The sequence below is a fragment of the Canis aureus genome, chromosome 29 (genome assembly GCF_053574225.1).
Source record: "Canis aureus isolate CA01 chromosome 29, VMU_Caureus_v.1.0, whole genome shotgun sequence".
Lineage (NCBI taxonomy): Eukaryota > Metazoa > Chordata > Mammalia > Carnivora > Canidae > Canis > Canis aureus.
In genome coordinates, this window is record NC_135639.1 from 20,504,776 (window position 1) to 20,531,940 (window position 27,165).

Genomic DNA, 27,165 nt, shown 5'->3' on the forward strand with positions numbered 1-27,165 from the left:
ATATATACACACACACACATTAAAAGATTTATTTATTTATTTGTTCATGAGAGACACAGAGAGAGAGGCAGAGACATAGGGAGAAGCAGGCTCCTCACATGGAGCCTATTGTGGGACTCCATCCCTGGACCTAGGATTATGCCCTGAGTCGAAGGCAGAGGCTCAACGGCTGAGCCACTCAGGCATCCCTTTATATATTTTTTAAAACTTTTAATTTTAGAATCATTTTAGATTTATAAAAAATTTGCAAAGATAGTGCAGACTTCTTATATACTTTATATCTGGTTTCCCCTATTACTCACATATTAGTATGGTGAGTTTATCCTAATTAACTCACCAATGCTTTTTACAATATTATTAACTAAATTACATAATTTAGAGTTCCTTAAGTTTTTTAAAAAAAGATTTTTAAAATTAATAAATTAGCTAAGTAATTAATTTGAGAGACGGAAAAAAGAGCATGAACAGGGGGAGGAGAGGAAGGAGAGAGACAAGCAGCCTCCATACTGAGCTCTGAGTACAAAATGCTGAGCCAGAAGTGAGGCTTAATCTCAGGACCTTGAGATCACAACCTGAGCAGAAACCGAGTCAGGGCAGCCCAGGTGGCTCAGCGGTTTAGCGCCGCCCTCAGCCCAGGGCGTGACCCTGGAGCCCCGGGCTCAAGTCGGACTCTCTGCATGGAGCCTGCTTCTCCCTCTGCCTGCATCTCTCTGCCTCACTCTCCTCTCTGTGTATTCTCATGAATAAATAAATAAAATCTTTAAAAAATAAATAAACGCTAAAAATTGAAAAAAACCAAAGAAACCAAGAGTCAGCTGCTTAACCCACTGAGCCACCCATGCACCCTGAGCGTCTAAATTTTTAATTAATGTTCTTATTCTGCTTCAGATCCCATCTGGGATACTGCATTACATTTAGTCATCATGTGTCCTGAGGTGCTTCATAACTATAGCAGTTGTTCAGACTTTCCTTTTCTTTTTATGACAGAAAGCTTTGAGGATGTGTTATTTTGTAGAATCTTCCTCATTTGAGGTTTGTCTAATGTTTTTCTTATGATTACTTTATGGATATAGATTTTGGGAGGAAGCTACAGAGGTAAAATGCCATTCTCATTATATCATATCAAGGAATATTCTACAGTATACCATTTCACTATGGTGTTAATCATGACCACCTGGTGGAGTACTGTTTGTCAAATTTCTCCATTATCAAAATACTTTTTTTCCTTCTCCCTTTTCGTGCTGTACTCTTTAGGAGGAGGTCACTATGAGCTAACCACACTTAAGAAAGGAGAGTTATGTTCTGCCTCGCTGAGGGCAAAGTATCCACAAAAATTACTTGGAATCTTTCGGATGGGAATTTATCTCTTCTACCTGTTAATTGTTTATCCAATCATTCATTTATGTAAGTGCGAACTTACGAGTATTATTTTATACTATGGGTTATAATTCAAAGCTACTTACTTTTAAATTCTTAAATTGCTTCAACTTTAACCATTGGGACCTCTTTTACTTGGCTCTGTGTCTCTCTAAAATGCCCCCATCATGTGTGTTCCTTACTTTTTGGCATTATGCAATGATCCAGGCTCATCTTGTACATTTCCTGGTCAAGCTATAGAATCAGCGGTTTTTCCAAGGAGCCCTGTTTCAATAGTGTCCATGAAAACAATTACACATATGTTACATCTTTCAGTATTGTCCAAAGTTCTTGGATGTTTTGTTTTGTTTTCTTCTTTTTTTTCTCTTTGCATTTCAGATTGGTAAATTTCTACTGACCTTTCTTCGAGTTCACTGATCCTTGCCCTGGCTATGTTGAATAAAGTGATGGAAAGCACTTCAGAATGTGTTTTTTTCTTACTTTTTGGCATGGCTTGTAATTTTTGTTGATATCTGAATATGTTGTGCTGGATAGTACCATATGAGGTACATAGTCCTTTAATGTGAGAATTTATATTCATCTGGTCGGGAGTTGGTTGTGTTTAATGCGTCTTATAGCTGTAGGTTCAAGAGGCTTCACATTTTTCTAGTGTATTTGGTTTTGTATCCCCTGTTGAGTTTGGGGTTCCCTATGTGTTCTAGTCAGAGAAGATGAGAGCTTACCTTGCAGTTTTTTCAGCTATAGTTCACTGTTCTTATATTTGGTGTGATGGTAAGGTATCCAGGAGGTGTACATTCTATAGCTTGGATTAATTCTCATCCTTTTAGTGGTTTATGTCTCAGAGCTGTGATCTTCACAAATGTTTCCATACTGACATTAGTAGTATAACCACCCCTGCACCCACTCCCCACTTCTTTCTCTGCTGTAGTGTTTCCTATATTTATTTAAATGTATTTTCCCTGTTGACTATCCTCCACCCCGCCCTCTTGAATGAGATAAGAAGGCTGGAGGATACTGACAGGAGGAAAGTTCCCCTTCCTCCAGCTGAGATTAGCTTTCAGAATTGCACTGTGGAAAAATCTTTTTTTCCTGGAGAGTAGGTTTTTCTTAAGAAGAAGTTTCCACATATATTGCATAATGGTTACACTCCTATTTCCTGCTCCTAGCCAGAAAGGAAACTTTCTTGGATCCTCATTGTGATAACTCTGTATGTTCCCAGTGGAAAAGCCTATAAAATTGTGTGGATTGTCCTAAGACTGAGTCTACCAGGGGTTTCTCATTCTCAAGCTCATCTGTGTTTAGGTTAAAGCAATTTGTCAAAATTACCATGTAAGTAAGTGTTCCTACCAGTTTATAACTCCAGAAACTTCTGCTCCATGTAAATAGATCTCACATACTGTATTTCTCTAACTCTCCAGGTTTTAGGGTGGCTGTTAGATTTGTGACCTAAATTTTCTGATGGAACTACAAAAAGTAGTTGATTTTCAGTTTTTTCACCTAGCTGTAAGGAGTGACAGTGACAACTTCTGAGCTCTTTACATGTCAGAACTGGAGCCAGACACTGCTTAATTTTCAAAGTTAGTGGGAAGAACTGAGGTATTTAAATATTTGCCTTAAAAGGATCTTGAAGAATGACCAGATACAGAAATGGCTTAACTTTTCTTTAATGAAATGAAAACATTTAATGAAATTTAATGAAAACAAGATGAGTAAAACCTAGAAACTTGAAAATGTTGTTATTACTCTTGTTCTAGTCTGGGCTACTGGATAAGTATCTTTCATTCATATATATTCCTCTCAACCCCTAACTCCTGCACATCAACATGTTAATAAAAATGATAATTAATTTTTAAATTAATTGTGCTCTTACTGCTCCTGGTAGTGTTCTAACTTATGTGCATTTATTTTCTCAATTGATCCTCACAAACTACTATTAATATTTCACGTTTGAAAGATATTTCACTGATGGTTATAGAAGTTTCATGATTTGCTAAGGTCACAACTGACCTAAAATTAAAATTTATCTTCAGAAAAAAATATTGACTCAAATGTTTATACCCAATGATGAATTTTCTCTTCTTAGAGATATTAATTTTTAAGCCTTCTGTCTTATAGTTGAAAGAAGTGAAACCTTAGTTTAGATATTTTAGATAGGAGGACAAGTGAGGTACTTTGGATCAGGTTTTCCAGATGTTTGAAGTGTCTTCATATAGGTAGTAACTTCTTTTGTTTTACACAAAGACATCTTTATTTGGCCTATTGTTATAATAATCAATGAGACAGAAAGGCAGGTAGTGAGGTTATCTTTTACTATGAAATGATATCTGCCATTTCTGAGAAGGAATGAATTATTTTCCAAGAATTCCTCAATTGAGCAGTCACATTCTGAACACTGGATTCTCTTGCATAAAAACCATTCTTCAAAATATCTGAATTGGATAAGGTTATTATTTAATTTTCCTGTCATTAGCTTACTGGTGATTGGGAAATATCACAAGTTTTATGGAACCTGAGGTGAGTCAGGTAGAAGGTGTAGAAGGAAACTTTTAAATTAGAAATCCCTACATCAGCTTTGTTTTTCCCACCTATCTTATTAGAATTAGGGAAACCAGGAAGATCTGTTCATTTAATAATGTAGGTCCCTGGGTGGCTCAGTTGGTTAAATCTCTGACTCTTGATTTCAGCTCAGGGTTGTGAGATCAAGCCCTCAACAAGCTCTACACTCAGTAGATGTCTGCTGGAGATTCTCTCTCTCTCCCTCTGCCCCTCCCCACATGCTTGCCGTCTCTCTAAAATAAATAAATCTTTAAAAAAATAATAATGTGGAACATCTGAGAGATCATTTTTGAACCATTTTAATTGGTGTTCTTGAGAAAGGGCCATGGTTTATAATTTGAGTCTTCCTCCCTCTCTCCCTTCCTTCCTTCCTAAAGCACATGAGATTTTCCTAGGATATTAAAAACAAACAAACACAGAAAATGGTTAGTCTTAAAAGGAGATGATTAATTCAAGTAATGGTGATACAAAGCATATAATCAGAGATCTGTTGGTTCATCTGCTCTGTTATCAAACTGAGCCACCTTTGATGGGTTGTCTGGAGAGTCTCTTCTGACTTCCTTGTCTTTTTTAATTTGTCCCTTTGTACAGTCATTGGGCTCTCTTTGTCTTTCATTTTTTTAAAAAGTACATAAACCATCTGTGCCTCTATTGTAGTGGTTCATGGTTTAGGAATGGATCTGTGCCTGGGAAAAGCTTGGGTTTTTGCCTCTTTTTTTTTTTTTTTTTGTTTGTTTGTTTGTTTTTGTTAAACTAAGCTCCTAATTTTAACCATTTTGTCCCTTTGGTAGAGACTATTTCTTCTTCCTTCAAGGCTTAGAGACAGTCACCATTCCAGATATGACTACTTGAACATATTTGGCTTTTTTGACCATCAAATTGATTCTAGAGAAATCTAGTATCAATGTAAAAGTCCTATTTAACTTTCATAGTCTTACTTCATCTCTCTCATCTACTTAAAATTCCTGGTTACAACACAAAAAACCCTATTTTTTACATAAAATTCTCCACAATACAAATGATCTTACACAAAAATATCTAAAAGTTAATATTTGTTTCTTGATTAATTTGATGAAGTTTTTTCCCTCCCTAACTTTTTGAGTGATGGACAGATCACTAAAACTTCCTGAATTTTGCTTTTGCCAATCATCAAATGGGGCTAATAAGACTTGTTTTAACATGTGGGAGTCTAGAACACTTAGAAATTATAACATGGTCTGAGACAGAGAGGTAGCATATGAAGATGAAGAGGAATATCTTCAGTTAACATTTATGTTAATTATATGCCAAGCAGTGTAATATGCTTAACCTACATTATTTTACTGGATAGCTCATGTAAGGCTTAGAGATTTTCAATAACTCACCAAAGGGTCACATTTAATAGACCATAGGTGTTATTCTGTTTTTGTCTGGTTCAAAACCCTTAAATACTATGATATACTGACTTCCAACAGCAAGATGCTGGTTGAGTGCCTTTTGTCTGACAGGTGTTCTGAGTATTGGAGAGAGTCCACTCTGCCTTCATGGAACTTGTCCTCCAGAGAATGTTAGTGGCTGCACATGGAAGCAAAGAGGTTCAGGACTGTGAGTGCTCAGGTTAATGCTATGTGACAGAGCCTGGCTTGGCAGTAGGTAATAGTCACTGTGCAAGCTTTGCTTGCCTATCCCTTCTCTTCCTACCTATGTCATGCTGTTGACAGCCTGCCACCTTGCTTATGGGCTCCTTGGAATTGTCATAGATGGGTCTACTGTACTGGAGGAGGGAAATCATGTATGAGAATTAAATGTGGTCATAGGAAATTACTGCAGTTGTTGCCATCAACTAAATTAGTCTACCTAGCAGGGTCTCAGAAAGCTTTGTAGATCTATTTGGTTGTGTCTTTAAACAACTTGCTATAATTTAGACATTTTATACCTAAAATCTTAGCCACTTAAAAAGAATGAGAGGTAAGCTTAAATGTGATGAGAGAAATCTGTGAACTTCTGCTACATGATAGTGTTGCAGAAAATATATGCTAGCTCAAGTGTCTCTCAGTTTACCAATACCATTCTCCTTCTCTTTTTAAAATATTTAATTTATTTATTCATTGGAGACACACAGAGAGAAAGACAGGCAGAGACACAGGCAGAGGGAGAAGTAGGCTCCATGCAGGGAGCCTAACGTTGGACTCCATCCCTAGACTCCAGGAACACACCCTAGGCTGAAGGTGGCGCTAAACCGCTGAGCCACTGGGGCTGCCCTAGTATACGTACTGCTGAAGCGAGCACCCAATACCATTCTCAATCATTAATTCATTATTCCATTATTCCATGTAATGTATGTGCATTGCTTATCATATGTTAATCAACATGCTGGGTGCTGAGAAGATAGATAATATAATTAAAACAAATTTCCTTGTCCTTAAGAAATGCACACTGTACTAAACATACAAGATTATAAAACTTGAGTGCTATTAACCATTTAGGTAATTTTTGGCCTATGTTTTTCATACCATGGAATAAATTATTACCAGAAATGCACGTCTGGGCACAAAATGGTATTAGGAGGTGAATTATGTATATTTTGTTAACTAATGAGATTTGAGTCATATTAAAGTAGTTGGCTTAGAAGAAAAGAACACAGAACTTTTACACATAGGTGGGATGGTGGTGGGTACAGAGGATAATATTACTTTAATTTTAGAAAAACTTATTAATCCCTGGCATTTCAGAACAGGTAACAAATAGAGAAAACAATTTTACATACTTTGTTACATATACAGGGTGGATAGATCGGAGTCAACTGCAATGGATATTTTTCTTTTTATTCAAATAATGCACAGACACCCAGAGTTTTACTCCAATTTTGATTTTACTCCAGTTTTTTTTTTAATTTTTATTTTATTTATTTTATTTTTTATTTTTATTTATGATAGGCACACAGTGAGAGAGAGAGAGGCAGAGACATAAGCAGAGGGAGAAGCAGGCTCCATGCACCGGGAGCCCGACGTGGGATTCGATCCCGGGTCTCCAGGATCAGGCCCTGGGCCAAAGGCAGGCGCTAAACCGCTGCGCCACCCAGGGATCCCCTACTCCAATTTTGAACAAACTATCATCTTCTTTTGAGCAAACCAAGTATTTCCCTGGATTGCAAATAATCTTGTCCTGGTGGGATCTAACATTTTTCATTAGAAAATGTTAGAAATTAGAATTAGAAATGCTGAGAACTCTTCACCCTTTCCTTGGAGGCAAAATTACAAATAACCAGTGGACCCACATTCCTAGTATATCCAGGAAATTCCTACTTTATGCCTGCCTGTTTGAACCAAATCCTGTCCAACTAGCATCCCCTTTCTCTTTCAGAAGAATTTCAGTTTGGGTGAATGATACAATCAATCGACAGATCTTTTTTCCCACATTCCTCAGTAATTCCAAAAGCCCTAAACAATCATTGTTCTCCAATACATTCTAGGAAGAGATTTGGAATCATAACAGAAAGTATCTATTTTCCTGCTTGCTGTAGTTAGACTTTCCTGCCAAAATAGACATTTTCATATACTCAGAAGCCTACTAAATATGATATTTGCCTTATTGCTTTTCAGTGCAGGGTGTGTTGATAGGGGAGGCAGAAATAAAATAAAAATAAAGCTCAATTGCATATTTAAATGGATTCCCACTTTTGGCACAGAAAGACTTTCACAGATCATGGCAGCTAAACATTATGTAGCTATAAACATCAAAGTGGCTGAAAACCACACGCTGGACCATTCACGCATTTCAGGTTGCTAAGTGTAGCCACCTCTCCCTGGATTGGAAACCCTTTCCCCCCACAAGATAATTCCAATAAGGAAACAGGGTTTATAGGTGTTTCTTAGAAGGACAGAAGAGTTCTTAAGATAAAGGGGTTTGAAATTACGCAAATTTGGGTTTGAGACTTCTGACTAGAAATAATTTCTGGGTAATGGTTGGCACTCAGTTTCCTAATCTGTATGAAGTAGATTCATTGCTCCTAGAGTTGTTTTAAGATAATGAACACAAAATGTCCAATGTATCTGACATTTAGTAGGGTCTTAATGAGTTGTGTATTTAGGATCATTCTTCAGTTTGGGACTGCAACCCTCTGTCACCTCTGTCCTTTTCTTTACTTTTCCCCTTTCTTTTTGGTTTTATTCATGTCTGGGCTCTCCATAGAATTTCTTTGTTGCCTGTAGCTTCAAAGAATATATGGAGCTCTTTGAAAAGGCTTGTTTACACTGTGTATTAGGGCAGCCTTTCTGCTTTCTTTTTTATATGGTGTCTCATTTTAACTGCTTAGCAGAACTTATTGGGTGTTTTCAACTTTCTTGATTTATGTCAGGATGAATGTGTGTACTTTCACCCAGCAATCATTATTCAAATATTTATTTGTCTTATGCAGATAAGTGGAATGGAGGTATTAGATTATCTCCAGCTCTTTGGTTTGTCTGTTCTTTGCTTCTCATCTGAAAAAATGCCTCAGGGCTTCTTCTTAACCCTCTTTGTTTAGAATTTAAGCAGGCTTACATCTGTGATCATCACTATAACTACCAAACTCAGTTTTAGAATACTTTGTTCCTGTTTTGGGAGGCACTGGGAGGATGAATTTAGAAATCAGAAGTGAATCTTCTTGAGTAGAAATTTGGGATCTGCGAGCCTCTTTTTGGAACCTTGCTTTATCTCAGAGCATCCCTGTACCTGGAAGTTGTCAATAAATGGAGAAAAGAGGAAGCAAAATGAAGGACCAGGCCAGAGAGGTGACCTGTCTGGGTAAAGGCATTAAATATTGATGGTTTGTGAAAAAGGATGATGAAGGAAAGTTGAAATGAGAAAGAGCTCTCTGAATCTCTTCTCCCAGCACTCCACACCAAATAAAGAGAAAGTGCAAAGGGCAAGAGGGATTGTTTAGTGAGAATAACCAGGAGGAAGTTGAAAACACCATGGCAGTTTAGGGGATAGGTGATACGTTGGAGATTTGCAATAATACAATCTATTTTAGAGTAAGTAAATGTAAGGCCATGTAAAGTTTTTCTTAAATCTAAGGGTGAGGGAATTAGCATAGTGTATACAACACAGTATAGATATGTGTTTGCATTTTCTACTTCTAGACTCAAGACTAGAAATGATAGCCTAACTCTGCTGCTTTCTGCCTCTGTAATCAGTGGGCAAGTTAGGCCCAGTAAATTTTGTTTGTTTCATCTGTGAAATGGGGACTATAATAGTTTCTACCCTATAGGACTGTAATGAAGGGAAATAATGCATGGAAACCACTTGGCACTGGGGTTATAGAAAATTCTTAATTAACTGTTGCTATTATCATTAATGTATTAATGACCTTCTGTTCCAAATGCTATGGCAGTGCTTTACATACATTATCTTATTTAATTCCCATAAAGCAGGTGTTATTACCAACTCCCTACATTTTGTAGAATGGAAAATGGAAGACTTGAAGAAGTTCAGTAATTTGTTCAAGACCAAGTGCCTAGCAAACAGCAGAACTGAAACTGACATCTCTAGTCTGCATGCCTCTAAATCTTGTGTTTTTTTTTTAAATCATGTCATACTGTATTCAATACAAGTAAATAGTTTATATTGTACTGATAAAAACTCCAATTTTTTCAAAATAGAATATGAAATCAATATATGTGAAGAATTTAGGTAATATGAAAAGACAATACAGCACTGTAAGGGCTGGACATATTTAAGTCGAACAATGTATAATGACACCTCTTTACATGTAGCTATGCTAATGCACAGAGGTATGCTCTTCAAATGGGATGGTCATTGAAGTATCCAATATCCACTTCTTTTCTAATTACCCTTTCTTTTAGGACAGAACAATGAAATGATCCTGAATATTCTCATGTTGTTCACATTTTCTGAAAGATAGGTGCTTATCGACACTACGCAGGCTAGCTAGTTTTCTTATGACTTTCTTATGACTTTCTTATGGGTCCCTAAAGATGAAGTTTCACTTAATTCTTATAAATGATATATCCAAAATTTATTTTCCAACATGAAACACCCCAATAGGACTTTATATATATCTATTCTTTGAATATTTGTTCTTTGTTTCAACAAACATATATTAAATGCATAAGCTATTTCAGTAACAATGATTTAAAAAAAACACAAAACAAATACAAAAACCCCTTTTCCCTCCTACAGCTTATATTCCAGTGACAGGAGGCAGATAATGAATGGTAAAGCCACAATAAATATGTACACTATATTAATGTGTTAGAAGATACCTGAAATGGAAAAATAAAGACGGATCAGAAGCACCTGTCTGTGGAGATGTCACACTTATAATGTGTGGCATTCAGGCAATGCCATGTTGAGATGTGGCATTTAGGATAAGATTTGAGGAAGATGGGAAGGTATGAGCCCTGTGGATGTCTGTGGCAGGAACATCATAGACAGAGGGAAGAGGGGACAGCAGTGTGTATTCCATCCAGCATGATTGGGACTGAATGAGTGGAGAGAGGGTAGAGGAGAAAGAACTGCAAAGAACTGCAAAGAGAAGAATGATGGTTTGATTGTGTAGGACATTGTTGTCCGTTTTAAGGACTGTAAGGACATTTTGTTCCAAGAGAAATGTGGAGCCCACTGGAAGTTTTAAAGCAGAGATGAGACATGGTTTGACCTACCCTTCATAGGATCTGCTTGGCAGTTGTGCTCAGGATGAACTCCATTTTTGTAGCCTTCTCTTACCCATTGCTTTTCCCTGAATCTTTTTTGTTTTTAGCTGAACCATCTAGAATCAGTTCTTTTGAATCCTACAAGGACTCAAAGTCTGGACTAATGGTTCTCAAGTGTAGGGATCTTCTGTATTTTTAAATTTTCAGTGTTTAGCACAACACTTATATCACATAGAAGGCACTAAATATTTGTTTAATATGAGCTGAATGCGTGACTGGGCATTTCTGCTCTTCCAGGAGTCTTGATGCTCAGGAGGATAGCTCATTCTTGCATTTCTTCTTAATTTTCAAGATGCCCCTCACACACTGGGTAGTAGGAAAGCTTTCTTACTCTTTTTTCTCTGTTTACTAATTAATGTGGAGAATTCATTAAATATTTCCAATTTGACATTTCCAGTATTTATTGACTACTTTTACCATGCATTTCTGCCTTTCTTTCACATTTCTAAACTTTCTTCCTGATCTCTCTCTTCCTTTCATTATAGCACACTTACTTTTAATGTGTATTTTATATAAATATAATGTATTGTAAAACTTTTGCTCTTCTGTTTTGCTAACTTAAGACTAGAGACTCATTGAGTCCTCCCCTTCCTTTCTCCTTCTCCTTTCCTTACCTTTCCCCTCTCTTTCTTCCCTTTCCTTCCCCTTCCCTCCTTTCTTTTTTTTTCAAGATTTTATTTATTCATGATAGACACACACACACACACACACACACACACACACACACGCAGAGAGAGAGAGAGAGAGAGAGGCAGAGACACCGGCAGAGGGAGAAGCAGGCTCCATGCCAGGAGCCTGACACGAGACTCGATCCCAGGACTCCAGGATCACGCCCTGGGCCAAAGGCAGGCGCTAAACTGCTGAGCCACCCAGGGATCCCCCCTTCCCTCCTTTCTTCCCTTCCTCCCTCTCTTCCTTCCTTTCTTCTTCCCTCCCTCTCTCCTTCCTTCATTCCAGAGAATAGAATTGAATGCCATTGAAGTTACTTTGATGAGAAGAGAACCTCTGAACAATAAAAATGCAACCAAAAGTATGATTTCCTTGGATTCCATCAGACTAATAGAATATGCTTCCTGCACAAGCTATCTACTTTCTCCTTCAAAATGAGTTCTTTTCTGGTTCCCCATCCTGGAGAAGACTTTCTTATGTGTGAAATAATATTAGAGAAATAAAAAGTCAGGATTACTTTCAACCTTTCTTCCGTTTTTTTGTGCTGGATAAATTTTCTATAATCTTATGTTAAAAGGCAGTTTTCGATCTAATATTCTTCTCCCTCCATCATTTCATCCCCGTATATATTACAACTCTCTAACAACTTTTATTTTCTAAACATTTGCTGATTCTTTCCTCCAAACCACATATAGGTGGGTATGAATGAGATTTACACTGGTATGGAAATGACTTTGAGAAGATGTTTTAACACTAAAGTTTTCTTAAAAATATTTTATCTCAGAAAGCAGATTTACTAAAGGTTTTTGGAGATTCTGGTTTAGTTCATTTTATGATGGCAATTATAATAGAATAAGCTGAATATAATGATATATAATGACTTAAAAGTCCACGAAGATGAACAGTTTTTAAGGAAAAATAAATAAATTAATGTTAAGCTTTGGGATTGTCTGTGTGTAAATATAATTTTCAGTTGGAGTAGCATGTACAAAATTAAAGTCACAAATCATAATGAATGCTCACTGTTAGGAAAAATAGAGATAATAAATGATGTTCTTATATCAGCTCTACTATTGGACATTTGTCTGTTTTAGAGCCCAATCCAACAAAATTTTCTTATTTGACATTCTTTTTTGTATGTCCTTGGCATATGCTTTAGGTGGACTGAACCCTGATCATTGCAGCAACCTTTCAAGAATACTGATATGCTGGCTATTGTAAATATACTATCTGAGGCTTCTTTTCCTTTGTCCCTCTTGAGACTGGTAAATTATTTCTAGTGTGAAATGCCTAGGTTTTCAGGCACTGAGATAATAGCCATATCTGATTTTGCTATCACTGTCTAACACTTACTCTGCTCTGCTAGGTCTCCAATTATGTGACTCTATTCAATATTTTCATGAGGGACTTCAACTGAATTGGTATTAGTGATCATACCTGCTTTTAAGAAGAGAGTCTAGTTTTTTTTTTTTTTTTAATAAAAAAGGAAGAATTATTTTGGCAAGGCCAGCACTAAAGCCTTAGAATTTTGGAGAAGATAAAGATTCTGATTTCATGTGTTAAATCATTACAAATTACTGTGTTTCTGTATGTTGCATCTTCTGGCCTTCAGTGAAAGCAAAACCATGAATTTGTATCTATCCATCAAATGATTAGAAAAGTTTTTCAGTAAATATGATAAAACAGTACATGGAATAAAACAACACAACAAAATAAAACAGAAAATGGAAGAATTTAATGCCTTGAGGCCTTTTTTTCCCTCTGCTTTAAACTGTCTGGTGTATTTCTCGGTTAAGAATGGACTGCACATTCAAAAAACAGTAAAAAGTTGGGTTAAAGGTACAGACCCTGGTTCCGGATGGCCTGTGTTCTAATTATAGCTCCACCTTTTAGTTGTTCTATGACCTTGAATACATCATTTACTTCTCTCTGCTTCTATTTTCTTAGTTGTAAAAAATAGATAATAATATTATTTTCTTCATAATGTGATTTTGAAGGTAAAATGAATTAAAATATGAAAAGTGTCTAGAACAGTGCTTGGAACAGAGTGAATACTAAGTGTTAGCTCTAATTATAAGGAATATTAACTATAATTATTATAATACCATATTACTCTGCAACTGATGTCTGCTATTCATGACAGCCAAGCATCACTTTCTCTTTGCTTGGGAATGAGCTCTTAAATTTTCTGTGGGAACTATTCCTTTCACATTGTGTATAGTCTTGTTTTGACTTTCAAGGTAGGACTACCTATAGGCTCAGGCAAGAGGGATCTTGGGTATTTAGACCCATGCCTCAGGATCCCCTAAACTTTGGAGTCCTGTATGGTGCTTAGGACCAACTAATATGGCAGTACTATTTAGGCATGGTACCCCAGCCTTGACCAAGATCCACATAGTCTCTGGTCTTTCTTATTTGGAAGCACACTCCAACCATCCACTCCATACAGGGAGTTGACTACATGCCCAAGGAACTCTGAGACTGCAACTGTGAGGTTCTTCCTCTATTTTACAATAGATTTTAACTGGAATTTATAAATAGCTTTCAAAACTGAAAAGTTTTGATAGTAGTAGTAGTTTATGATACTACATAGACATACAGATCAATGGGACAGAATAGAGACCCCAGAAATAAACCCACATTTATATGATAAAAGATAAAAGAATACAATGAGAAAAAGACAGTATTTTTAATAAATGTTGCTGGGAAAACTGGAAACTGAATGTAAAAGAATGATACTGGGGGATCCCTGGGTGGCCTAGTGGTTTAGCGCCTGCCTTTGGCCCAGGGCGCGATCCTGGAGACCCGGGATCGAGTCCCGTGTCGGGCTCCCGGTGCATGGAGCCTGCTTCTCCCTCTGCCTGTGTCTCTTCCTCTCTCTCTCTCACTGTGTGCCTATCATAAATAAATAAAATTAAAAAAAAAAAGAATGATACTGGACTACTTTCTAACACCATACACAAAAATAAATTTAAAGTGGATTAAAGACCTAAATTGAGTCCTGAAACCATAAAAATCCTAGGAGAGAGCACAGGCAGTGATTTCTCTGATATCAGCCATAGCAACATTTTCTAGATATGTATCCTAAGGCAAGGGAAACAAAAGCAAAAATAAACTATTGGGATTACATCAAATTAAAAGCTTCTGCACAGCGAAGGAAACATTCAGCAAAACTAAAAGACAAGCTAGTTTTTTTTAAAAGATTTTATTTGTTTATTTGACAGAGAGAGAGAGAGAGAGAGAGACCGTGCACACAAGCAGGGGGAGTGGCCAGCAGAGGCTCCCTGTTGAGCAGGGAGCCTGACATGAGGCTCAATCCCAGGACCCTAGGATCATGACCTGAGCCAAAGTCAGATGCTTAGCTGACTGAGCCAAAAGACAACCTACTGAATGGGAGAACAATATTTGCAAATTGTATATCCAATAAGGGGGTAATATCCAAAATATATAAAGAACTACACAATTCAACACCAAAAACCCCCAAACAATACAATTTTAAAAATAGACACAGGAGAGGACCTGAATAGACATTTTTCCAAGGAAGATATGCAGATGGCCAACATACACATGAAAAGATACTCAACATCACTCATCATCAGGGAAAGGCAAATCAAAACCAAAATAAGATATCACCTCCCACCTATTAAAATTGTTAAAATCAAGAAGATGAGAAACAAGTGTTGGCAAGAATGTGAAGAGAAAGGAAATCTTGTGCACTGTTGATGGAAAGTAGACTAGTATAGCTTTCATGGAAACCAGTATAGAAGTTCCTCAAGAAATTAAAAATAGAAATACTATATGATCCAATAATTCCACTATTGGATATTGATCCAGGGAAAATGAAAACACTAAATTGAAAAGGTATATGCGCTGCTATGTTCATTGCAGCATTATTTACAAGAGCCAAATTTTAGAAGTAGCCTAAGTGTACATCAATAGGTGAATAGATAAGGATAACATAGTGTATATGTATGTGTGTATTATATATGTATATATATTATATTGCATATAATGTAATACATACATGCACACACACATATATAATAGAATATTACACAGTCATATAAAAGATGAAATTATGACTTTGAGAAAACAGGGATGGAGCTAGAGGGTACTATGCTAAGTTACATAAGTCAGATGAGAAAGACAAATACCATATGATTCTACTCATAAAGGAACCTAAAAAAAATGAACAAGAAAACAAGAAGTAGAATCAGAACTATAAATACAGAGAACCAAGCTCATGGCTGCTAGAGGGGAGGTGGGTAGATGGTTGGGCTAAATGGATGAAAGGGAGAGGGAGATACAGGCTTCTAGTTATGGAATGAGTGAATCACAGGAATAAAAAGCAACACATGGAGAATACAGTCACTCATACCGTGATATAATGGGGCAGATGGTAGCTATACTTGTGGTGAACATGGCATAATGTATAAACTTGTCAAATCACTAAGTTGTATACCTGAAACTAATGTAGCATTGTGTGTCAACTATATTTAAAAAAAGAGAAAACATTAATTTAAAAAAGAGCTAATGGCATGAACACACACTTCCCCAAATAGGATATGAAGATGACAAATATATACATGAAAAGTTATTTAAAGTCATATATTACAAATTAAAATCATGATGAGATACTACCACACACCTAATTGAAAGGTCAAATTTAAATTTAAGTAAAATATTCAATACCAAGATCTGACAAGGAAGGCATAGCTACTGGAACTCTTCATGGATTGCTGATGGGAATAACATTGGTACAGTCATAATGGAAAATGGTTTGGTGTTTTCTTACTAAGTTAACCATACTGTACTGTGAGCCCAGCCACCCCACCCTTGGGAAATGTATCCTAAAAAAATGAAAATATATGTTCATACAAAAATCCCTATGTGGATATTTATGACAGCTCTATTAATAACTGATACAAACTGAAAGCAGACCAGATATCTGATAGGTGAAAGGATAAGCTAACTAAGGTACATCCACACAATGGAGTGCAACTCAGACTCATAGTAGAATGGAACAGAATTATCATACACACCATTTGCATGAATCTCCAAGGCCCTGTAGCAAGTGAAAGAATGTAGTCTCCAAACGTTACTACTATATGATTACATGTGCGTAATACTCCCCCAAAAAGAAAACTGTAGATTTGAAAAATGTATCAGTGAATTGTAAAGTTTATTTATTTTTTGGTAATTGAGTTTTCTGTGCACTGATTATTGTATTATTGTGGTGTCATCATGGACCTCTATAATGTTGAAATTCATAGAACTGTACTACCAACAAATCAACTTTTACAAAAGTGAAGCTATTGTTAAGTAAATGAAAAACAAGACAAAATAAAAAACATTTTCAAAACACACGTTTAATAAAGGACACGTGTCTACAATACATAAAGGCCTCTCAAAATTTTATAATATGAAAACATTCAATCTAATTTAAAAATAAGATTGAAAAATCTTTTAGTAAAGAATACAAATATGCACAAGAAAAAGTACTCAGGGTTATTCATCATTAGGAAAATGCAACTCTAACCACAATAAGAAATACTACTCATATTTTTGAGTGACTTGAAAAAAAAAAAAGCTGACAGTATCACATACCTCTGAGGATACAGAGAATCTAGACTTCTCATACATTGCTGATGGGGTTGTAAAATATTATAACCACTCTGGAAAACAGGTGCACAGTTTTTTTTATAAAGTCAAATATATACTAGCCAATATGATCCACTACTTCCATTCCTAGGTTTTTATCTGAAAAATAAAAACTTATGTTCCCACAAACACTTGTGCATCAATGTTTATTGCAGCTATATTCATAATCACCCCAAATTTCAAATGTTGAACGGATAAATGAACTCTGGCATGCCCTTACAATTGGATACCGTTCAGCCATAAAAAGGAACATGCAACCGATTGAGTACTGATATGAATGAATCTCAAGTGCATTATGCTAAATTGCAGAAACCAGATTTAAAGGGTTACATTCTGTATGATTACATTTCTATAACATTCTGGAAAAGCAAAAATATAGGGAAAAACATACCGCTGCTTGCCAGGGCCTAGTATGTGAAAGGAATGTTTGATTATAAAAGGGCACAAGGGAACTTTATACTGTGATAGAGCCTCTATATCATGACTGTCTGGGTGGTTACACAGTGGTATGCAATCATTAAGGTTCATAGAATTATATACTAAAAAGGATATACTTTTTTCTAGATATAAAAGATGCCTCAAAAATGGAATTAAAATATAAGGCTGTAGGAGTGCCTGAAAGGCACAGTTGATTAAGTGTGGGACTCTTGGAATTGGCTCAGGTCATGAACTTAGGGTCCTAGGATTAAGCCCCACGCTAGGCTCCACATTCCATGGGGAGTCTGAGATTTTCTCTCTCTCTCTTCCTCTGCCCCTCCCCCTGGTCATGTGCTCTCTCTCTCTCTTTCTCTCTCTCTCAAATAAATAAACCTTTAAAAAATATAACCTTGTAGAAATGGTATATCAATGAAACTGGGTGGTGAGTGTTTGGGAGTTTGTTATATATTTTCTCTATTTTGTATGTTGGGAAAAGTACAAAGAAAACAAAATTTATATATATATATATATATTTTATTATATTTATTATATTTTATTTATTTATGAGAGACACAGAGAGAGAGAGAGGCAGAGACACAGGCAGAGGGAGAAGCAGGCTCCATGCGGAGACCCCATGTGGCACTCGATCTTGGGAGTCTGGGACCATGCTCTGAGCCAAAGGCTCAACTGCTGAGCCACTCAGGCATTCCAAAGAAAACAAAAATTAAGAAGGCTAACACTTATTGCTGGCAGGAATTTGGGTAAAAGGATGCTGATACATTACTGATGAACATGTAGATTGCCACAATTTTTTTGGAAAGCACTCTTGTAACAGCTGTTAAAACTTGAAACTACATAAACCCTCTGTCCCAGAAGGCCTACTATTTGAATCTTTCCCATAAAAATAAGAGCTCCAGGTTTTTAAAGGTATATGTACAAGAATGTTTATGACAGCATTGTACTTAGTGGCAAGCAACTGAGTACAAAGTGAGTGTCTGTAAATGGAGAACTCCAGAAACACTCCCTCGTGATACCCACTTTATAGCCACCTACTTATCCCAATAGCACATTGGCTTACTTAATTACAGAACAGCTGCACTTTGAAATATTATGCAGATACTAAAAAATAATGAACCAGAGTATTAGTTTACAAATTGAATGAATGACAGTGTTTCATACCTAGCTCTGAATGACTGCAGCATGTGCATATTTAAACTCTATGTGCTATTTTGTGTTTTATTTTCCCTCATTTTTTTTCTTTTTGATTTATGTTCTTGGCCTTCACCTTATCTTTTTTAGGGTGGTAAGAGTTAATGAGCTGAATTTAGGGTTTGGAATTAGAGTAAATTACTACTGAGATAGCAGGGCCTTTTAGTTCTCTTTGTTCATTAGGTTAACACTAGCTCATTGACACATTGCAATAAGATTTGAGAACAAAGCCTTAGATGATGCTTCTGCACCCACATTCGTCCCCAATATCTCATGCCTACTAACTATGAGCCCAGACACTCAGAAGTTCTAGCGCTTAGCCATCTCTCTCTCTCTCTCTCTGCTTGCACTCTATGGCATGAGAAACCACTCATTTTATTATAGAATGAAGTGGTTAGGGGACAGCAATTGGGAGGCCAAGTTCAATGTGAGGAGAGTTGTGTGTCTCAGGAGAGGTCTCTATTGGTAACCCATTCAATTGTAGTCTCGTCATTCCATTTCTTTTTCTTTTTTTTTTTTTAATTTTTTTATTTATTTATGATAGTCACACACAGAGAGAGAGAGAGAGAGAGAGAGAGAGGCAGAGACAAAGGCAGAGGGAGAAGCAGGCTCCATGCCCCGGGAGCCCGACGTGGGATTCGATCCCGGGTCTCCAGGATCGCGCCCTGGGCCAAAGGCAGGCGCCAAACCGCTGCGCCACCCAGGGATCCCTCGTCATTCCATTTCTATAAAGTAGTAACTGATCTGTACTATTGGAAGCCATTGTGCTGGTAACTGTAACAGGCTATCACTTTGGGAGGGCATGAGGGTGGCTTTTTGGGAAGCAGATAACATTATTTTTCTTGATATTGAGGCTAGCTGCATGGATGCATTTAGTTTGTGACAACTCATCAAATTGTACCCTGATTTTGGTTTTCTTTGGTACATATATACAAAATATATGTATGTTATACTTCATATTAAAACATACTGAGGGACGCCTAGGTAGCTTGAGCACCTGCGTTTGGCTCAGGGCATGATCCTGGAGTTCTGGGATTGAGTCCCACGTCAGGCTCCTGAGAGTCTACTTCTCCCTCTGCCTATGTCTCTGCCTTCTCTCTCTCTGTCTCTTGTGAATAAATAAATAAAATCTTAAAAAAAAACCCCATACTGAAGTACACTATACTTCCATAGAAGGTTAAACATAAATAAAAATAACATATTATATTAAATAGGGTTATGAATATTACTGTATAAATGATCATGGAATCTCAATGACTTAATATAATAACATTTTACTTTTTACTCATATTTCTGAGACTGTTGCTGTCAGAGAATATTCCCGAGTAGCTCTTCTCTAACCACTGACTCAAGGATCCAGGCTTCTTCCATCTTTAGACATGGCTATACTCAATATTTGGTTCTCTGTTGGAAAGGGATACAGGAAAATCATGAACGGTGGATCTTTAGGGATCAGGCTTGGGAATAGTGAGTATCACTATACTAATATTCTAATGGATAAAAGTGATCAAATGACTTCACCTAGGGGCAGGAAAATTTAGTCTTTCAATTTTCCCTTAGGGAAATAATACAGTTTGATAAACATATTATTTTGTTTTGCATAGACTCTGTTTTTTTTAAAAATATAATGCAATCCATTTGGAAGAAACAGGATTGCCATTTGAAACAAATGAACAATAAATGATTGAATCATTTGAGAAGACTTCCTGGAGAAAGCAGTACTTCAGTTGTGCCCTGATAAATGAAGGCAATATTGAATAGGTGGAGGGACAGGAGAAGCATTGGTCCTGGGGACTTTTTCATTATTAATATACCAACACAAAGAGCAGAACAGAAGCATCTCTGCTATATTGCAATTGTTGTAAGTATCCCTCATTTTCCAAAGGAAACTTTAGGATGAAATTAAATTTAGAAATTGGAAGTGGAAAGTTGGAATTGCCTCTACTGTACTTAGGGGGCAGCTTAATCAACTTTTTGCCTTCAGGAATGTAATTATCTTTTGTTTGACATTACTCCAGACAAGAGGGTTTACTTATCTGCTTTATAAGGATTTTGTCATGTATCTCCCTCCATCCACGATATTTTCTGGCAACTTCAGCATGTCCTGTGTTCTTTCAGTCTATTTTGCATGCATTATAGTCTTGCCCTCTCCACTAGACTCTTCTCTCTCAAAACAGTTTTGTCCCTCAACACAAAGCACAGTATGGGGGGTATAATAGTTGTAAGAAACTAAGACATTTTGATTCTTTGTTTCATTGGGTCTTGGAAAATATTTAGCATTATAGTTTTTTTCCCTTGCTTTATCTTCCCAGACTTTTACACAGGAACAACAAAACACCAGTATCATGAATTAAATCTTCATATCCTTTTCTTCTTTGCAGCTTATTAGTGAGGGAGCAAGAAACTAAGTTGTAGTAGTTACCATCATGAAGCTATGTTGTTTTCTCATCTTGGAGGTGAGATGCAGAGCTGAATTTTATGAAATTCCCACCCTGCCTTTTCATATAGTCACAAGTAATCCACAGAATGTTGAGTATTTTATGTTCCAATACATTATTCATTTAATGCTGTACCATATTTACAGATTGGGGCCATATGTGCTTGTATGTGCATTCAAGATTGGCTTCAAGCTCTAGTGCTACCACTTTCAAGACTTAAGATAATTTGTGCAACTGCGATTATTTCCTGACATCTCCTTTGCCAACTTGGAATCTTAGATGAGCAAAGAAATAGCAGTAAAATGTCACATAAAAGCAAATACATATCCAATTGGTGTGCCTCCAAGAAGCATCTCTCAACAAAGAATCTTCAGTCTATGTTAAACTAGTATCTTAAGTTAATAGATGATTCTGTTTTAGATCAATTTAATGGGAGAAAAATAGACCAAACAAATTTTTATTTTCTAATATGAAACATAATCTAAGAATGTGAATAATTTTGTTTTCATTTCCATTATCTTCAAATCATTGTGTCATTAGGCATGTTGGCAAAAACAGTAACAAATGTCAAAGGGCAATGTTTTCCCTGCTAAGCCACTCCAGTACCTTACTGGAGTCTTTATCTTCAGTGTTGGGGCCAGGTTCTGAAAATCTATTGTATTTATTAGGTATTTCCATAATTAAGAGCAAAATATTTATAATTAAATGTCAGGCCCTTCTATGATTAGGGCCAATGACCAGAAAATCCAAGGAAGGGTTTAAGGTGTTACATGGGAACATACTTGACTTTCCAAACAACAAAAAGGGGCTGTCCTGACCCAAGCAGGTGAAACCAATGACAAACCTGGTAAGTCTTGTGGAAGCCTTAAAAGTTGAAGTTCTCCCAGTTTCTGGTTTGCTAAGTACTGGAAGTGCCCAGAAAAAGTTCCCCTGAAAACACACTATTCTCATCCCTCCTTATTTGCATCAGAAATTAATTTACCAGCTAAGGCACTTGAAATGATGCCTTAAATGTTATGAGACTGTCCAAAATCCTCAGCAGTGCTGAGCCTCAGTGGTTTCATGTTTCAGGCTCTCCCCTGCTGTGTTTTAAGAAAGACTGCTCATCCTATCATTGTCTTTGCCAGGAGTCTGTCACTTTCCCTCTCTGGCAGGTCTTCCAAGTTGTTGGCAATAATTCCATTAATTTCAGAATGTGGATAACTGACAATATTCATTAGTTTTTTTATCCACGCTCCCTTCTCTGGACCAGCCCAGTGTTGGCTAAAGAGTGAATTGGTTGGCTCCAAAGTCAAGGTCAAGAGCAACACAGACATGAGGATTAGAGATGTGGAAGAGAAGGATGAAGAGGAGGAGGAGAGCTAAAATATTTCTGGAGGTTGAAAAACTGAGTTGGAGAATTACGTATTTTAGGACCAGAAAAAAAAAAAAAAGACAGCTTGGAATTTAGGCATTATAAAATGTCAAAATCTGAGATTTACCAAAAAATTTTCTGTCACAAGCAATGGTGAGGATTATGAGGAAGATGGTGATGATAACGTTTATTGAGTCGTTATCACATAGAGGGCACAGTTTTACATTGCTTCATATATATTTTCTAATTTAGTCCTAAACTTAGAGCAGGTATTACTATCATATGCATTTCACATATGAAACAACCAAGGATCAAGATGTTGTAACTTGCCTAATGTAATGCAGGCAATTAGGTGCTCAGGGAAGACTTAGACCCACTTCTGCTTGATAATAGAGTAGGTGCTTTCATCTTTTCTCATCTGTTTTAAATATTGTATAAAATATGTTTGATGTCCCCCAGATCTCCTACACCAGTTCTGTGGGTAAGTCCTGTGCTCCTGTGTTTCTGTGAGCTTCTCCTAAGGGTTTGTACCTGCTGTTTAGAGGCTGATCACTGGGTTTGTGGAACAACTTTGATCAGACAAATCAGAAGCCAGAAATGCCTGGGAGTTTTATTCTGGTTGGAGATTGTGGGAATTCCTGAAGGAGTATGAAAACCCAGTTCCACTTTGAGTTGAGATGAACTCTGTGATGAAATTGTGCTGCAGAGCCCCAACTGCCATTGGGCTGAAGGCTAGTATGATGCCTAAAATAGAACACTGTTTGGGCGCTTTACCCTCTCTCCCTGCTTCTTTCACTGCCCTCCTGGTTTCTCTTGGGAAAATCCCTTTAATAAATCACATGCAAATCCTATCCCCTTGCCTGCTTGCTTGTGGGGGGCATGGGTGGGGTGTATCTGAACTAAGACAATTTGCTTTTGTCCCATTCTACACTTGACCCTACAAATGAGCCAACTTTAATGAAAGGCAATATGATATAATAATTGAACAGAGCTAAGGAAGAGACTTTAAAAATTGTTCTACATGTTTATTTGTCTTCCTAGTTACTCTCATATCATTCATTCAAGCATTCATTCAATAAAAACATATTTTTTACCATGTACCTTGGATCAATGTAAATGTGTACATACCCCTGCATGTGGATAGCAAGTGTATACACATAGGAAATTCAGAAGGGATAGAAGTCTCAATAAAATTCAGTCCTTTATAATCATGTATATCATTTCAATTTCCATAATATGATTTCTTCTTAATCTGAATTTATTATAGTTTGGAATATTTTTCATGACTGGGTGGTGTTTGGGGCAGAAAAGCTTGAGAATGGTGTTGGCTCAGACTAGAAACCTTCACTCAAAATAGGTTGAGTAAACATCTTCCATACAGTAATGATAAAGCCACTTTCTTACAGTTTTTGGAGCTTGGTCTTGGGAAAAAGGATGAGTCATAGAAATAAAAGTATTCATAAAAGAAAATGTTGTTAATAATATGATTTATTTTGAAATGGAGATATTGCCCCGGCTGCATGTTACCCCTTCACTCCAAATTTATTTTGTGATTTGTTGTGAGAGGTAAAGGGATAAGATTTTGAAAGGGAAGTGAATAAGCTCAGAAATTTTTGTTTAAAGATTTTGTTTATTTATTCATGAGATACAGAGAGAGAGAGAGAGAGAGAGAGAGAGAGAGAGAGAGAGAGAAGCAGAGGGAGAAGGCTCCATGCAAGGAGCCCGATGTGGGACTCGATCTCGGGACTCCAGGATCATACCCTGGGCGGAAGGCAGGCGCCAAACTGCTGAGCCACCCAGGGATCCCAAGCTCAGAAATATTTTTAAAGATTTTATTTATTTACTTAATGAGAAACACACACAGAGAGGCAGAGACATAGGCAGAGGGAGAAGCAGGCTTCCCGCAAAAAGTTCAATGTGGGACTTGAACCGGGATCCCGGGATCACGCCCTGAGCGGAAGGCAGATGCTCAACCGCTGAGCCACCCCGGTGTCCCAATAAGCTCAGAAATTTGAACCTAGATTCCTCAATGTTAGAAACCCCAAAGATCTGTGGGTTATAGATGTTACTCCCAAGTATCCCTGTCTCTCACTCCCTTCACTGTCTTTTTTTTTACTTCTGTCATTTTTTTCATTATCTGAAAATTCTCACTAGGTTTAGAGAATGTTCCATCTACAACACAATCTTTCTCCTCAGTTTCAAACCTCAAGGCTATGCCTGCCATTCCTATACACATATTTTAGTTGCTTTTCCCTTTGCTTCTTAATGACATTTGCTCTTTTATTCTTAGTGACATTTACACTTTAGCTATCTTTCTGAAATTAACAGTGTTGTGTCAGGTTGCATACCCTTAGCCAAAGGCTATTATAAAGTATACAAGACAAACAAATAAGTACAGGGTAGTCCGCAGACTGATTCAAAAGAGAGCATTTTTGAGCATGTACATATGCTTTGCTCTTAGAATCATCAAGGAAAGAACTCACAATCATCAGCACCAACTTTATTTAAATGTATTATTAAAATAAATTTAACATTAAAAGAAAAGTATTGAAGAAAGAGAGACTCAAATTCGTATGCATGTCTGTGTGAGTTAATGAATGATATCTTTCCAGGGCCCATGTTAAATGAATACATTTAGAAATCATCTAGCATGGATTTGGAAAACAAAACACAGTATAAAATTTGTTGTGAAAGAACCTCCAGCTCAAAAGGCCACAGATTCCGATTCACTGGGCTAGATAGAAAACCAGATGGGTTTGCTCAGTGTTGAGAGCTGGCCCAAAAGTGAGTTACTGGGAAATGTGAGTCAGGGGTAAAGTCAGAGGAAAAGAGTGTGTCATAGTTTCACAAAATAAATTCTGGATAAGGACTTTATAGAAAGTATATAATACTTTCAAAACTTAAGTTTTAGAGCTCCTTCATAGACCTATTGAATCACACTCTTTGGCAGTAGGGTCAAGCATAGCTGGTTACAAGGGTTTTAAAAGATGTCTTCAGCGTCTAGTTTCTCTCCCACACTATAACTTAGTGTTAACGCTATTATCATCATTTTTGTGTTAATTCTATTTTCAGTGAGGATTTTCCTCTTGGTCACATTGGGTGCCAGTCATTCCTGGGCTACATTTCCTCTGCTTTCTTTGTGGACTGAAATGTGCACCTACTCCCTTAATTGTGCTGAAAAAGTCCTAGAATTAAACATTATCATCTCTGGTTGGTTTGACTGGGTCACATTCTCATTCCTCTGTCAGTTACTGTTGTCACAGTACTGTTAGCTGGATAGGTATAGATTATGTGGCACCTAGGTTGCTTGAATGGAGTTAACACCACTGAGCCACATGGATTGAAAGAGTACGGGAAGGATGGATTCCCAAATGAAATGGGAGACTAGACCAAAGGGAGCTAACTTGAGATGAAATGTATATAATAATAGTTAAGAGGTATTTTATTTTATTTTTTAAAAGGTTATATTTATTTTATTTGAGATAGAGGGAGAGAGAATGTGAATGGGGGAGGTGCAGAGAGAGAGAGAGAGAGAGAGAAGCAGACACCCCACTGAGCAGGGAGCCCAACATAGAGCTCCCTCCCAGGACTTGGGGGTCAAGACCTGAGCCGAAGGCAGGCACTTAAGTGACTGAGCCACTCGATCGCCCCTCAAGAGATATTTGAGATGTGTAATTGAAATGATTTTTTATATTTGTTGATTAGATTTAGGAGCATCAAAGAAATATCATTTCTAGCTTTATCTTTTATATCTGAAAGTCCAATATTTAACCTTAGATGGAGCTAGATTCCATTTTTTGTACGATGTCGTACAGGGTTTTCTCTATGTACATCTTGGCTTAATTTCCTTTGAGCTGATTTCCTTCTCAGTATGCTCCATATCAGGCAGCAAGACGGCATCTAGCAGACCTGGGTTTACAAAATCTTTAAAATTCATCTTTCCAGTGTAAGAGTTCAAATATTTCTCCTTTGGTACCTATATCAATGCCAACAAAGGATTACGAAAGGCCATAATTTTATGGTCCAAATTGTTTCCCTCCAAATTCATATGTTGAAGCCCTAAGCCTTAGTACCTTAGAATGTGAGTTTGCTAACGAGGTAATTAAGATTAAATGAGGTCATATATATGCACCTATGTTAGAGTTACCAGAGAAATAGAACCAATAGGAGATATGTACATACATACATACATACATACATACACATATATATGTATACATATATACATATATGTATATACAGGAAGACTTATTTTAAGGGATTGGCTCATGTGATTATGTATGCTTGGGGAGCATAAAATCTAGAGCTGGGGGCTCAGGAAAGAGTGGCAGAATGTTGACAGACCAGGAAGAGCCAGTGTTAAAGATAAAGTCTGAAGGTAGGTGCTGGCTGAATTCTCTCTTGCTTGGTGGAGGTCAGCCTTTTGTTCTAAGTAGGCTTTGAACAGATCAGATGAGGTGCACCCACATGATAGAAGGTCAGTCTGCTTTACTCAAAGTCATAGCTTTAAATGTAAATTTCATTCAAAAATATCCACACAGGGCAGCCCCGGTGGCTCAGCGGTTTAGCGCCACCTGCAGCCCAGGGTGTGATCCTGGAGACCCGGGATCAAGTCCCATGTCAGGCTCCCTGCATGGAGCCTGCTTCTCCCTCTGCCTGTGTCTCTGCCTCTGTGTGTGTGTGTGTTTCTCATGAACAAATAAATAAAATCTTAAAAAAAAAATCCACACAGAAAAACCCAGGATAATGTTAGACCCAATATCTGGGGACTGTGATCCAGCCAAACTGA

General features: G+C 37.1%; 1 protein-coding gene and 1 long non-coding RNA gene across 5 annotated transcripts in view; both read left to right on the plus strand.

Annotated features, from left to right (window-relative positions):
- LOC144301131 (uncharacterized) overlaps positions 1 to 12,977 on the plus strand; it is a 71,570-nt gene extending 58,593 nt beyond the window's left edge. For 3 of the 4 annotated variants that reach the window (XM_077877691.1, XM_077877696.1, XM_077877688.1), the window contains one exon: positions 5,421 to 6,185. In XM_077877691.1, coding sequence (XP_077733817.1) covers positions 5,421 to 5,484 — 64 coding nt within the window. In that variant the 3' untranslated portion in view covers positions 5,485 to 6,185. Of the gene's footprint in view, positions 1 to 5,420; positions 6,186 to 12,456 lie in introns of those variants that run through there. The other variant, XM_077877697.1, reaches the window with a different exon arrangement.
- Positions 12,978 to 20,527: 7,550 nt separating this feature from the next.
- On the plus strand, positions 20,528 to 22,459 carry LOC144300798 (uncharacterized). The gene is made up of 2 exons (XR_013367583.1): positions 20,528 to 21,040; positions 21,169 to 22,459. It is a non-coding gene; the product is annotated as an uncharacterized LOC144300798 (long non-coding RNA).
- Positions 22,460 to 27,165: the final 4,706 nt, after the last annotated feature.